The sequence below is a fragment of the Vulpes vulpes genome, chromosome 4 (assembly GCF_048418805.1).
Source record: "Vulpes vulpes isolate BD-2025 chromosome 4, VulVul3, whole genome shotgun sequence".
Taxonomy (NCBI): Eukaryota; Metazoa; Chordata; class Mammalia; order Carnivora; family Canidae; genus Vulpes; species Vulpes vulpes.
Window position 1 is genome coordinate 130,943,030 of NC_132783.1, and position 15,341 is coordinate 130,958,370.

Genomic DNA, 15,341 nt, shown 5'->3' on the forward strand with positions numbered 1-15,341 from the left:
ATTTAAAAATATTTTAGGGGATCCCTGGGTGGCGCAGCGGTTTGGCGCCTGCCTTTGGCCCAGGGCGCGATACTGGAGACCCGGGATCGAATCCCACGTCAGGCTCCCGGTGCATGGAGCCTGCTTCTCCCTCTGCCTGTGTATCTGCCTCTCTCTCTCTCTCTCTCTATCATGAATAAGTAAATAAAATCTTAAAAAAAAAAAAAAAATTTTAGTATAGGGGGATCCCTGGGTGGCTCAGCGGTTTGGCTCCTGCCTTCAGCCTAGGGCATCATCCTAGGGTCCCGGGATCGAGTCCTGTGTCAGGCTCCCTCCCTGCATGGAGCCTGCTTTTCCCTCTGCCTGTGTCTCTGCCTCTTTCTCCCTCTCTCTGTGTATCTCATGAATAAATAAATCTTAAAAAAAATATTTTGTTATATACCGAATAAGACATGAATGGTTTCCACCCTTCTCTCCCTCTACCCCAACCCCAGAAACAACCCTTTTTAAGGTTGCCATTTTTATTGTTTTTAAAATTATCTTTAAAATGGGATAGAATAATCTCATTTTGCAGCCCCTCTATTACTGGATTAAATTATTCCTAGTTATTACCTTCTTAGCGTATTTAGGAGATATAGCACCTTGGATTTTGTTTCCCTTACTGGGTATCATGAAAATGATAGTGTAGCTTAGGTTATAATTCTCGGGCAGATACTTTTGCCACATGGTGTGCAAGGAGTGTAGTCTATGTGAATATTTATCAAATTAAAGAACATGATCTGGAGTACTTCCAGGGCCTTCTAACAGAATCTCACTCCTTTCAAATCTTTCAGATACAGGCACCAAAGTCGTCTATCTAAAGTGAACATCTGGCCACTTTACTTCTCTGTTTAGAACTACTCAAAAGCGGGATCCCTGGGTGGCACAGCGGTTTGGCGCCTGCCTTTGGCCCAGGGCGTGATCCTGGAGACCCAGGATCGAATCCCACATCAGGCTCCCGGTGCATGGAGCCTGCTTCTCCCTCTGCCTATGTCTCTGCCTCTCTCTCTCTCTCTGTGACTATCATAATTAAATTAAAAAAAAAATTAAAAAAAAAAAAAAGAACTACTCAAAAGCTCCACATAACCTGTAGAATCACCTAGGAAATTTGCTAAAATGAGGATGCCTGAACATTAGCACCCCAAGATTCTGATTCAGTTTATGGAGACTCCAGACTCTACCTTTCTGAGCCACACCCTGAAGTTTGCTGGGTCTGTCCAGGGATCTGCATTTTTAACCAGCTCTCCAGATTTGCAAGTGGTCCCCAGATCACATTTTGAGAAGCACTGTTGTATGGGAACCCTTATGATCCTTACTATGCCAAACAAAGCCCTTCAGGAACTGGCTCCTGTCTACCTCTTAAACTTCATTTCTGATCAATTTTTGTCTTGGACTTCATTTTCCATTAATTTAAAACTGATCTTATTTTCATTAGGTGGTGCCCTGATTTAATTTTATTTATGGATCAGTAGTGCATTAAAATGGTCCAACATGTAAAAGATACAGAAGAGTGTACAATGAAAAAGTCTTTCTCTTATTCTTATCCCTGGGCTCACAGTTTTTGTCCCTGGAAGTAGCCAGTGTTATCAGTTTCTTGTGTTTTCTTCCAGAAATAATCTATACATACAAATCAACACAGTGAAATATTACTTTTCTTTGTCCCATCCCTTTTTACACAGAGATAGCATACTATTTAAGGTTTTCTGTACTTTGTTCTTTCTTTAAAACAGTTTGAATAGTATTCTGTTGGGTGCATGTCTTAATTTATTGAAGTACATTCTGTATGAACATTTGTGTTAATTTACTTGCATGTGAATCAGCTTTGAAGATAAATTACCTAAAGGTAGAATTGCTGTCAAGGCACGTGCATTTGAATCTTTTAATCCATATTGCCAAATTGCTTCCCTTGGAGGCTGTATGCCTTCACCAGCAATGGATGAAAGGTGTTCCCCTCCCCCAGTAAGCAGTTTATCACATTTTGGGGGTCTTACCAAGCTGGCAGGTGAAAAATGGTATTTCGGATGGTTTGATTTGCGTCTATTAGCGTCTTTACTTCCGCAGCCTCTTTTGGTTAGAATATTCCTGCTTCCTCTAGCCAATTCCTAGCCTTCCTTTGAGGTAAGGCTCTAGACATTACTTTTACAGGAGCCTTCTTTGGTAACTTTGTCTTGCCCCTCTCTGGCCACCAAGGTTGCCAATATATCTTCCTAATACTTAACATATTTGAGCTTTCCACCTTTGAGTATAATCTGATTATTTTCTTCTCTGGACTTGAGAGCAAGGAATGCATCTTATTCATCATCATCCTCTCTATCTTCCCATCCCCACCAAAAAGGGTGGTAAAATATTTTTGACTTCTTAGAAATCAGTTTTAGTTCTTTTTCTCCTGGAGGCTTCTAGTCCAGAGCCTTATTTCCAGCTATCATTTTTTCAAAAGATGTTAGCTGCTGCAAGCTTAAGGTTGAAGTTACCAACATGAGTTCCCTAAAAGAGTTTTTTCATGGTTAAGTATGTTTGAGAAACATAAACCTAAACAAAACAGGATTTTGATTTGACTATGGGATTCGCAGTAGGGGGAAGGAGGCAGAAAAACATCAAATTTTGTGGAATACAAATTGGGAAATAGAGGCTTACGATATTCTCCCTTCCATAAATATTTGCAGTTAAATAAGAGACTCTGAAGGATGTAAAGGGGTTGAATGTTAGAGTAGCTGAAATTCTACCATTAACATAATCATTAACCAATGGGCTTTTGAGCCCTGCTTTTCACCTTTCACTGTATTAGGATTACCTGGGAGAAATTTTAGGAACTTTAGGAATTTTAGGAATTTTAGGAACTTTAGGAATTTTAGGAATTTTAGGAACTTTAGGAAATTTTAGGAACTTTAGGAATTTTAGGAATTTTAGGCCAGCCATAAGACTGGTCAAAATGTAATTTCTTACTGTGATCACTTTTCCTGTATTTTTAATTATATGAATTGAGTTTTGAGTATTGACACATGTACATACCTTCTGAGCTAGTAAAGTGTAAGTAACTTCATTTTTCACTGTAATCTTTGTTAATATGTAACAGAAATGTGTATTTCAGAATATCAGCAAATTTCCTGGTTATTTCATGCCTTAGGAAAGTTTATTGTATATCATGTGGATTGTGCAGGAAATTAGACCAACCTCTGTAAGACATCTGCATTCAAGGAGAGATTAGCTGGTTGACTTTCTTCTTCCTAAAAAAGTGGGTAGAATTAGGACATAGGAACAGAATAGTTTTTGGCCTATATAACTTAATGATTAAAACTGAGGCTTAGTGCCCTAATGAGTATTTACAGCTCTCAAGCAGGAATGAAATATATAGCTAACGTAGGAATATTAGGAATCTGTAGTGGATAAATCCTGGATTAAGAGCAGGAGGAATGAGTTTTGATCCTGGCACCAGTCTATTAGCTTTATAAACTTGAGCAAGTAACCTAACCTTTCTCTATTTATCAGCTTCTTTGACTGTGGAATAGGTATAATAATGTCTGCTTTTCCTTGTTTACATAATTTTTAGGAAGATCAAATTAAATATATAATTTACATAATTTAAAGCAGCATAATTTTAATTTTTCAGCCACAATAATGATTATGTAAATGCCATTATTATTTGTTAAATTATGTACCTAAAATGGTATGGCTTTGGTCACTTTAGAGTAGGTTCCTTTATAAAATAGATCACTAAAGGAAATGAAGATTTGTTGAATTTAACTCTTGCTTATGTAGGTTGTTTTTTTTTTTTTTTTTTTAAAGCCTTTTCTTGTAGGAAGTGACAGTTTTGAATTTTTTTACTCTAAGAAGTATTTTTGTAATGGAGAAAATAATAATAAAAACCATGATCTTTAAAATACTAGTTTACAGTATCACTATTGCCAACATTCATGAAGTTTGTTGGTTAATTTTTTTATTTTAAAGTGTCACTTTTAAATATTCACCAACCCATTCATTGAGCACTTGCTAACTAGGCATCCTACCTACTAGGTTCTGGGGAACCACAGGTGAATAAAAGGGGTTCCCAAATGTTAGGAAAAAATATATTAAATTGTGTTATAACTGTATAAGTGGTCCATAGGAATACAGAGAATGGAGAGAATAACTTGGGAAAGGGCAAGAATGAAAGAGAAGACTTTTGAATTTTTTCAGATTTTAAGCAGACTTTCTAGTGATCGTTTTTAGATTTTCAATTGTGAAATATTTTTACCACATAGAGAACTTTCAAAAGATACTTGTATATCCAGCTGAGACTTAACAGCTGCTAATATTTTGCCGCATTTGCTTGTGATTTTTTTTTTTAAAGGAAGTGTTATAACCGAAGACCTATCCTAGGGCACTTGGGTGGCTCAGTGGTTGAACATCTGTCTGCCTTCTGCTCAGGTTGTGATCCCAGGGTCCTGGAATCGAGTCACACATTAGGCTCCCTGTGAGGAGCCTGCTTGTCCCTCTGCCTATGTCTCTGCCTCTCTTTGTGTCCCTCATGAATAAATAAATAAATCTTAAAAAATAAAATAAAGCCCTATCCTTCCACCTTTTCCCCTCCCTGTGTCCCTAGTGGTAACCACTGGCCTGAAGCTGTTAAATATGTATGTGTATATATATATATATATATATATCTTCCTCATGCATATGTTACACATTGATTAATATGACCGTCCATAAAAAGTATACTATTTTGTGCATCTTTAAGAAGTTAGGTCAATAATATATTCTTTAGATTCTGCTGCCTATTCTTTAGAAATTTGCTTTTCTTACTCTTGGCTTGGTCTATGTTATTTGATCTATGTTAATTCACTTTAAGTGCCGTCTAGTATTACATTGTTTGGGATATTAGGTTGTTTCCAGTTTTTCTACTATTAAAAGTGCGATTAGAAGTACAAATATTATTTCCATATGCATCGAACAACTCCCTGATTCCTCATGTTCTCACTGGCACTTAGTAGACTTCTACATTTTTGACATTGTGATGAGTGAAATATCTTAAGTTCAGGATACTTTAATTAAATATTAAAGAATAAGGAAGAATTGATATGTGAATAGGAGAGAATAGTACTTACTAGCAAGACAAGGGAAAGTTAATCCTTTTGCCAGAAAGAAGAACTTAAGTGCTTTTGACTCTAATCTACAGAAAAATTTTACATCATGGCTGAGTAAGTATACTCCTGTTTGAAATAAAAGATAACATGAAACAGTCGAGCCAGTTACATATAGTAGTTTATTTTTTTCTTAATAACAATGCTGGTTGTAATTAAGAGATTGATGTGACAACCGTTTTAAGGGCAGTTTGGAAATCATTGCTCAAGAATAAGTATCTAGAAGCTACACGGGTAGGCTGGGTGTTATAAAGATATTAAATTTCACGAACAGGAGTTGGCTTTATGTCCTGATAATTTCCAGTCTTTGTTAGCAGTAGAATGCAACCGTCCTGCTCTCTTTCCCCACAGGTGTGGGCTGGAGGGTCAGTTTTCCTGAGACTTTAGCATTCTGGGGCTAGTATAAAAGCAAGCTTGTGGTGGTGGTAGTTAGTTTGGTGGAATGAGAAATAAAGACTTAAATAAGGAAGTAGTTCTGGAGGCAGGCTGTTGGCACGAGACCACGTAAGAGCTGATGTTGAAGTCAAGTGGTGGCAGCATGCCTGTGAAGGACAGATTGGGGAAACCGTTTACACGTGTATTTGTTGTACTTTGCCACCAACTGGCTGTGGAGATCGAGTGTGAGGGAAGAATTAAAGGGGACACCTGGAGGTCCCCTGGGTGGCTCAGTTGGTTAAACATCTGTGTGCCTTTAGCTCAGGTCATGATCTCAGGTTCCTGAGATCCAGTTCTGTATCACCGTCTCTGCTCAGAGGAGAGCCTGCTTCTCCCTCTCCCTCTACCTGCCGCTCTCCCTGTTCTGCTCTCTCTCTCTGTCAAGTAAATAAATATTTTAAAAAAAGGACATCTGGGTTTATTCTGTTGATTATACAAATATAAGTATTGCCAAGTTGTCAAATCACTGTGTTGCACACTTGAAACTATGTAACATATCAACTACTCAAAAACATTTAAAAATAATGGAAAAAAAAGTATTGTTAACTGATATAAGACACTGAGAAGAGCAAATTTGAAGGAGAAATAGGTCATTGGAATTAGATGGTTTTGGGGAGAGGTACTTGATCTACCGGTGGTGGTGGTGGGGGGGGATATAAATGTAGGCTTTCGAAAATTTGAGCCTATAGCTCAAGAGAAAGGAGAGAGCTGACAGTGTGTATCTCACAGTTACTGGTGTGTGCTTGGGAGATCAAGCCTCCCGTGTGGAAAGGTAACTCGAGGAAAATGAAGTGGGAACAAATAAAGTTGAAAGTGGTACCTTGAGCAATCCCAACACATGAAGGAGTAGAATAAAAAGAGGAATGCAGTTGTAAGAAGAGAATGATGGGTAAGCACCTGGGAGAAAGGATACGTGAAATGGAAATGATCCAAGATAAATGCCAGATATAACTAAAGAAGTGTTCAGGCTTCACTGTACTAGACCAGATCATGCTAGGTGGAATCATTTACTTTCTAGCTGTTGACTAGGTGTTAGTAATCATTTTAAGGCAGTTCTGAATTAATACTCAGTGTACCATTAGGTTATGTGGGTGTACTTTGAAGAGTGCTTAAATTATGCCTAGTGAGTTTATGTACCAAATTGTTGCCTCAGAATGTGCAATTCTTATGTGTTAAATTCAAAAAGACCTATTTCCTTCCCTTTTTGAGCCTTCATGTGAGTTAGTATGTAGAGTACAAAGTAGGAACATTCAACTGACTAGTAAAATGAATCTTAAAAATTTGTATTTGTAATAAACTCAGTTTTGGTCAAGTAAAAATATCTATGATCCTTTAATAAAAGTGGTTGGATCACTTAGAAGTAGCCTATCACATCTAACTTTAAGGTAGGCAAGCTTTTATTGGTTCAGAATCCTCCTTTATTTCTTTCATGCTTTCTTGTGTTTTAATTTCTAAGCTACCTGGGGAGAAGTGATGCTGGCGTTTGGAAATTTTGTAGGAGAAGCTCTTGTTGCTTGAATGAAACTTTATTTTTTTATTTTTTGTTCTTTCACTGCGGTGAAAGACTGTAGATCTTTTAGATTCACACTGGTTTTTCCAAGTATTCTGGTGAATCCTTAAAACTATATTTTTTAAATCACATCAACACAAGATTTTTTGGAAAAAATGTTAAAACTTTGTTGCTAATACTGGCAGTGTAGCATTGCAAAATTGAGAATGTGTTAGAAATTTCAGTAATTTCTCTAACCTCTTCACTGTAAGACATAAAGAGTTTGTGTTTTTGTTTTTGATTAAAGTATGATTTTAAATACTTGAAGTCTTGTTATTTTCAGAGGGATAGCCAGAAATTCTTTCCAGCCTTTGAATATAAAAAAAAAACTTTAAAAAACTGTATGAGCCAGTTAGTGATTTAAGACTTTCTAATTTATGCTTTTATTAAGTGATTTTACAAAATGCCTTATCTTGTGTTTGCCTAGTTTAGCCAGTCCATGTTAATGAAGCTTATTAGACCAACCATTTAGATCTTTGAAGAAAATAATATAGTAACCTGTATTCTCCAAATAAACGTTATTAGAGAATTAGTTTACAAGAAGAAATTTGAATGGGAACAAAATTTATGAAATGACATTTCTGCCCCAATATTAAGTATTCTGATGTTATGCTAAATGAACTTTATTTTATTTTATTTTTTTAATTTTTATTTATTTATGATAGTCACAGAGAGATAGAGAGAGAGGCAGAGACACAGGCAGAGGGAGAAGCAGGCTCCATGCACCGGGAGCCTGACGTGGGATTCGATCCTGGGTCTCCAGGATCGCGCCCTGGGCCAAAAGCAGGCGCCAAACCACTGCGCCACCCAGGGATCCCCTAAATGAACTTTATATTTAGGTATGGAAGTTTAGGAATTTTAGTGTTGCTACCAAAACTTAGTAAAATCATGGAAAACTTGAAGTTTTTCACAGATTCAAATCCCATTTACCATCTCAAAGCAAAGTTTTCTAACAGCTGCTGAGTAATCTTAATTTTCTGGAGTTTGCTGAGAGTCAGAAGTGCGCACAAAAGCTTCTGAACCACCAGACCAGAATTTACAGTTATCATACATAAGGATTTATGTCCTATATTCCTGGGTACATGTTTTATATTGTCCAAACCAAAAATTAGAACATAAAATGAAAATCTAGACAGGGAGTTGACCAGCTACCCTTAAGTTTTATTTATAGCAGGTTAGAAGAATATTTGATGAGATATTTTAATAGACTTATCGTACATTTGAATTCCCATTGCCTTGGCAGTTTTCGGTGCCCCATTAAATACATTTAATTGAGCTCAACTAATGTTTAACAAATACAGTAGTAGACACTCAAATATTTGAATAGATGAATTTAATTCTTTAGAGCTCAATTTCTAACTATGTAAAGTGTTCACTCTTGAAATGGGCTGAGAGGTAATTACTGTAACAAAAAAAATACACCACAGTAACTAGTCTGTTTGAAAAGTCAGGAGTTTGATAATGAGTATTTTGGTTTGAGATTCCTGTTAGATATCCAGAGAAAGATGTCAGATGCACTGTTGGATACATTTATTTGGAGGCCTAAAGACAGGTGAGGGGTAGCCCTTGGGAGGCCTCTGCATACAGATCTCTTACAGAAAGCCTTGAAGCTAGAGATGTCCAGGGAAAAGAGTAGAGATGGAGAGCATCATGACCCAAATTTACTGAGAGGTAGTACAGTTTAGTTAATTTGTAATTGCATAATAGTAGTTTAATATTAATAGTATGTTCATCCATATTCAGAAATTCTACTCTTAAAATAGTTTTTCAGGGATCCCTGGGTGGCGCAGCGGTTTAGCGCCTGCCTTTGGCCCAGGGCGCGATCCTGGAGACCCGGGATCGAATCCCACATCAGGCTCCTGGTGCATGGAGCCTGCTTCTCCCTCTGCCTGTGTCTCTGCCTCTCTCTCTCTCTGTGACTATCATAAATAAAAAAAAAATTAAAAAAAAATTAAAAAAAATAGTTTTTCAAACCTGTTGTATGTTGATTTGTTGTTAAATGAAGGATTATCTAATTACCTTGTCACTGCTTTTCTTTAAAAAATATTTTTGATGTTGGTATGATCTATCTAAATATGAAGCTTATGTCTAGGTGTTAAAAAGTGTTATACAGATTATCAGATCTAGTATACTTTTGAGTTAACATATATGTATTAATTTTTAAATAGCCAAATGTTTCCTCCCCTCCTCTTTTGAGGAGCATACATTTCCCTTTAGATTATAGAGTGAGGACAAAACTATTTTAAAACTCTTACCCTGTATCTTAAACAAAAGACTGGATATGTAGATACCAAAATATTAACATAAACTGTCCTAGGACAATAAGATTATGTATATTTTAAATTTTCTTTATATATGTACCTTCCATGTCTTGTTATTTTTATACATTTTTAAAAAAGATTTTATTTATTCATGAGAGATGCAGAGAGAGAGAGAGGTAGAGACACAGGCAGAGGGAGAAGCAGGCTCCCCGCAGGGAGCCCAACATGGGACTCAATCCTGGGTCTCCAGGACCACACGCTGGGCTGAAGGTGGCACTAAACCAGTGAGCCACTTGGGTTGCCCTTTTTATACATTTTTTTTAAAGTTAAATACGTTATTAAGAATGCTATAAAAAATGGGTTTTACTTCATAATTCAAAAATCTAAAAATATATTTAAGATTGTATTTTGGGCAGGTACTTGAAAAACCGATATTATGTCATCAAGAAGCAGGGTATAAGGGAAGTTGGAGAAGGAAAGAAAATAACATGCTTTTTAATTCTAGCATTCACTTTACTGGACAAATTTCCTAGTTGATTAAATGGATATGCATTGAGGATATGTCTGAACTTCTTTCTCAGCATTTTACTTTTATGGATTATTTAGAAGATATATAATTTAAAAGGAGAATATTAATGGTAAGGTGGTAACATTATAAAAATATCACTCCAGTGGACTAGGAAAGATAATTCTTGAAGGATATGTCTTCATATATAAAAGTTATCCAATTTCGGGGAGCTAACCCGCCCTTTGTTTGGATTGCATGGGGTAAATTCCAAATAGAGTTCATAAATCTGAACCGAAGAGAGCTGCAAATCCAAGTGGGACAAAGGTCATCTGCCTTCTAAAATATTAGTTTATCTTTGGTCTTCAATGTGTTAAAAATCCATTTAAAAAACCCTCAAGTTGAAAAAAGGAAAAAAAAAACATTTTGAGATTCTGTTAACTACGTGATTCAGGAAACTTAATGTTGTATTTGGTATTGAAACCAAATTATGATTTTCTGAAATCAGACTTTCTAGTTGAATTTAAACTTCTGGTCCTAAAAATGTGTCTTAAATCCATTATATTTTTATAGGCTTTTTAAAAGAGCTATGTTATAATGTGTAATATATGTCCTATAATGAGACAGAATTTGTTTTATCTTGATATAGCTTGCATTGAAAGGCTCTAGCTACAGTGGACTGCTTGAACGACATCATATTCACACCAAAAATGTAGAGCATATTCTAGATAGTTTACGGTAAGTTAATTGGATTGGATCTTGGATGGGCTTTTGTATTCAGGACTTCCAGTTTTTGTTTTTACTAGCAGAGGATCCTAAGGTTTTTAGTAAAGACTGCCATTATAAAATCGTTTTCCAAAAATTATACTGTTTTTAGTAGAGTTGATACAGTATTTCTAAGGAAATTTTTATTGTACTCTGAAAATTCCACAGATTTTCAGTTACTGGGTGGTCTGAGTAGTGCCTTTTCTATAGAGATAATTCTATATGCCTTAGGTTTCACCTGTATATATAATGTTTTATTAGAATCCTGGACTATTCTTCATTAAATTATTCTTTGAATATCTAAAAATTATAGGAACTTCATTAATTAATGCAGTCAGGAATACGTTTGTATGTAAGGGAATCAGTGTGAAAACATGCAAAATAGAAAGTATTTTAGTCACTGTTTCAGTGTCTGACAATGAATGTTTGTTGGATTTAAAATAATGACTAGTTTTATAGTTAAAAAGTCTCTTGACATGTTAAACTTATTGGCCATTTTTGTAATAATGAATTTTAGCATCAGAGGAAATAGAGAAAATGAAATAAAATTCTAATCTATCAATATTGTTATTTATCAGGGGCAAAAACAAGATGTTTTTGAAGTACATAGAGATTTCGGATAGTTATTAACTTCCAGTTTAGTCATATGCTTCCTGACCATAGTAAATTGGCTGTTGTAATTAAATGAAAATGAAGTTAACCTTGCAAAACTAAACATAAATTTGTTTATAAAACAGGTTTATTTTCCATCATTGTAATAACCTGCCTCTCAAAACATCCTTTATGTTATTAGTGGACATTTTATACAAACTTTACTTTTTTATCTCAGGAATGAGGGAATTGAAGTTCGTCTAGTAAAGAGGCGAGAATATGATGAAGAGATTGTTCGATGGGCAGACGCTGTCATAGCTGCAGGAGGTAATAGCTTTACAGAGGTAAAGATGTTGGAATATGGAGAGGCTCTTTACTATGCATTTCCAGATACTCTGTGGTCTAGCTGTAATGAAGCCTTCAGAATCCTACCACAAGATGCATTTTTTTGGACTTTTAGGATAAAATGTAAAATATCTGCTATATATTTCACTTTTTTAGTGAATGGTATTGTGAGGTTCTGTGTCTATTTCTATGTATATTTAAGGTGTGCCCTTCAATTTGATTCAAAGGATACATTGTAACTGTATTTTGGTTTAGTTATGGCAGTCTTAAAAAAAATGTTGAAATTGTTTAAGAGTTCAATAAGAAAAAAAAAAAAAGAGTTCAATGAGATTAGATAAATTCCATCCACTCTGGCTCCAATATACTTACAGCTATTTTTCCTGAGCTTTATTATTAAGTGGACACTGTTGCCAAAGCCTTAAATTAAATTGATAGCATTTATTAGAAAGAAAAGTCTTCACTGGACACTTTGTTGGGTATATTCTCCTTAAAATAATTTCTGAATTTGGACTGATGTTATGATGGAAGGAAAGAGATTTGGCTAATAGAAATAATAGGATTAGAGTAGTGGTTCCCAGCTGGGAGGCTACTACTGGGCATGTAGCAGGTAGAGGCCATGGATACTGCTAACTATCACCCTGTAATACACAGGACTGCCCCCCACATCAAAGAATTAATCTGGCTTAAAATGTCAGTCTTGCCCCTGTTGAGAAATCCGGGATTAGGGATAGTAGTTAGAAAGGAAGTGGAATAGACTGTGGTGGTCAGCAGGATTGAGTGGGAGTGTGATTCTTAAAAGGACTTGTGTTCAAAAGGATGTTAAAAACTAGTTTTGTAGCAAATCTGGTTATGTCTTCTGTCCTTTAGGTGATGGCACGATGCTCCTGGCAGCAAGTAAAGTTTTGGATAGACTTAAACCAGTTATTGGAGTAAACACTGATCCAGAACGGTAAGAAAAAACTTGTTCCTTTTGTTTGGTATGTGTGTGTTACACATACAGTTATGTTTTGCTTTGCATGGTATCTATTTCTGATAAATCTTAAATTTTGGTTGCTCTTTATTTTCCCTACTGTTGTCACTTTGCTGTGCTCCATTGCTACAGGGGGTTTATTATTTAGTGCATGATGTTTGAGTGGAAGTATTATTGCTCCTGGTAATCATGAAGGTTAGAGCCATGTTCCAAAAACATTTTAGAGATGAAATTCAGGCATGTACATTTGTTTCTACCTTTAGTAGAATTTTCTTCTGTATAGTTGTTTTCAAGGACCTAGCTCTTATATAAAGCTCCGGCATGAGACATATATATGCATTTGGCTACCGTTGGTGGTAGAAAACTATGATCTGGATGGACATATCTTCACGTTGAATTTCCCAGGTAGTCTTGGGGTAGTGCCTTGGGTAGAATAGACCTGAGCCTTTGACCTAGTTGGGTATTGGTAACCCCGGTATTGCTGAAGAGGGATGAGTTCATGTCCCATCTTCGGCCCTTCCTTTTGTCTTTTGTCTACATTTCTGGTTATGCCTCTGCTGATTTTCTGGGTAGACCAAACCCTGTCATCATTTCTTTTTTTCTTTCCTCAGCTTCACTGATATTTAGCATCATTCTATACCAGCCACCCACAGCCATGACCATACCTGGACTTCATGATCATCTAGAATTGCCCCATATCTCAAATCTTAATTCCGCTCCACAGCCTCCTACCTTTAACAACAGTCTTATTCCCTTGATCCGGTTAAATCTGCCCTTTGGTTTGCAGTGAGTTGAACCCCTCTATTGTCTTCACTTAATTTTCCCTTACTTCATTCACTTTCTTGACAAATTTCTTATATATACACACACACACACACACACACACAAATATATGTATACACACACACACACACACACATATATATATATATATATATATATATATATATATATATATATATATAAATTTTGGGGGGGTCGGGGGGGAGAATGCGTGTGGGTGGGGAAGGAGTGGGAGAGAGGGAGAGAGAATCTTAAGCAGGCTCCATGCCCAGTGTGAGCCCCTCACAGGGCTTGATCACATGACCTTGAGATTATGACCATAGCTGAAATCAAGAATCCCATGCTTAACTGCCTGAGCCACCCAGGCACCCCTCCCAACAAACTTCTTAAACATTTTGTACCACTGTCTTTCTGCCCCATCCTACATCAGTCTGTCATCCTCTTTATTCCTTCATCAGCAGTTGGGGTCATCTGGGGAAAAAATAGAAACTTAAGCTTGGTGGTATAGTTTGGGCCCAAATTTACATCCAGTTTGTCATTTCTAGCACTTAGATTAGAACCAGACCTTCAGAATTGTTCAAAAAACTTTGTGTGGCCCAGGTTGTATCTCTACTTCCTTACTTTAGTTATTGTTTTGCCATCTTTGCCATCTTTTTGAATTGCCTCCAACCATTTCATTAATTTTCCTTTTGCCCTACCAGTGACGTCCTGGTTATGAACTTGACATTTAGTCCTTGTCTTACTTGATTTCTGCGAGATTTTTGGTGCTAACTGATCCTGTGTTGCATCTGTACTTCCTTGGAATTTATGGGCCCCTCCCCCATTTCTTCCTATCCTGATGGCTGCTACTTTGTCTCTTTTGAAGGAGGTTATATTTTATTCAGTGCTTTAAAGGTGTTTTCACATCCTCTGGGCCATCTGTCTCTCTCTCACTTTTTATACTGTTTCCAGAATAACTGTTTAATATCTGTAGTTGAACTTAAATCCTGGTGACTCCAAAATATTTATATCCAACATTGATCTTGCCTCCACTCTTATCTTTATTAATATTCTCTTCTCACTGCAACCAGAGTGATCATTTTATGAAAGTTTGATAATATTATGTGACTCCTCTGTTCAAAATCTTATGGTGGCTTCCCATCTAACCTAGAATGAAATCTAATTCTTTATAGTGACTAGGATGACCAACTCATCATGATTTGCCAAGGACTTTCCTAGTTTTACCACTGATAGTTCCATGTCCTGGGAAAGTTTGTCAGTCCCAGCCAAACTGGGACAGTTGGTCACCTTAACAGTGACATATAAGACACTACATTTTCTGGTCTCAGACTATTCTGTGTCCATTTCTCCTGTTATTTTTCTTTTTCTTCATGCTATCTAGCCATACTGTCTTCTACTTGAATTTATTATCCAGTAACATTAAAAATGTAACATGTCTGGCTGACTCAGTCTTCAAGCATGGGACCCTTAATTCTCAGGGTCATGAGTTTAAGTCCTACCTTGGGCATGGAGCCTACTTAAAAAAAAAAAAAAAAAAAAAAAAAAAAAAAGTAACCTGTCTACAAATGAACCTGTCTCCTATCCCCTCCCCTACCATACTTAATAGAATCATAACCTTGCTGAAGCTGTTCCCGCCCACCCCTCACCCCCTTTATCACATTGGTTTATGGCCCTAGTTCTAAGTTCTTGGGATCTTACCTTTGAGTCCATGTCTTGACATCCTCACTGCTACTGAACATAGGCCTTTATAATTTGTTGTTTAAATTACTGCAATAGCTTTCAGACTTTCTCATTCTAACCCATCCATTACACTTTATGTTCTTTCCAAAGTACAAATTTAATTGTATTCATTCCTAAATTAAAATCTTTTAGGGTTTTTCCCATGACCTTCAGAATACATTGCAAATTTCTTAGTATAATAGTATGATCTTTCACCATCTGTTGCTTATTTGCTTTTTTAGCTTCATCAATCCTCATTTACTCATAGGCATTATACTTTCAG

The 15,341-nt window shown here is 36.3% G+C and overlaps 1 protein-coding gene across 5 annotated transcripts in view; it reads left to right on the forward strand.

Moving 5' to 3' along the window:
• Positions 1–15,341, forward strand: part of NADK2 (NAD kinase 2, mitochondrial) — a 45,398-nt gene that overhangs the window by 4,167 nt on the left and 25,890 nt on the right. For all 5 annotated transcript variants that reach the window (XM_072757088.1, XM_072757089.1, XM_072757090.1 and 2 more), the window contains 3 exons: positions 10,535–10,623; positions 11,480–11,568; positions 12,454–12,535. In XM_072757088.1, coding sequence (XP_072613189.1) covers positions 10,535–10,623; positions 11,480–11,568; positions 12,454–12,535 — 260 coding nt within the window. The remainder of the gene's footprint in view (positions 1–10,534; positions 10,624–11,479; positions 11,569–12,453; positions 12,536–15,341) is intronic.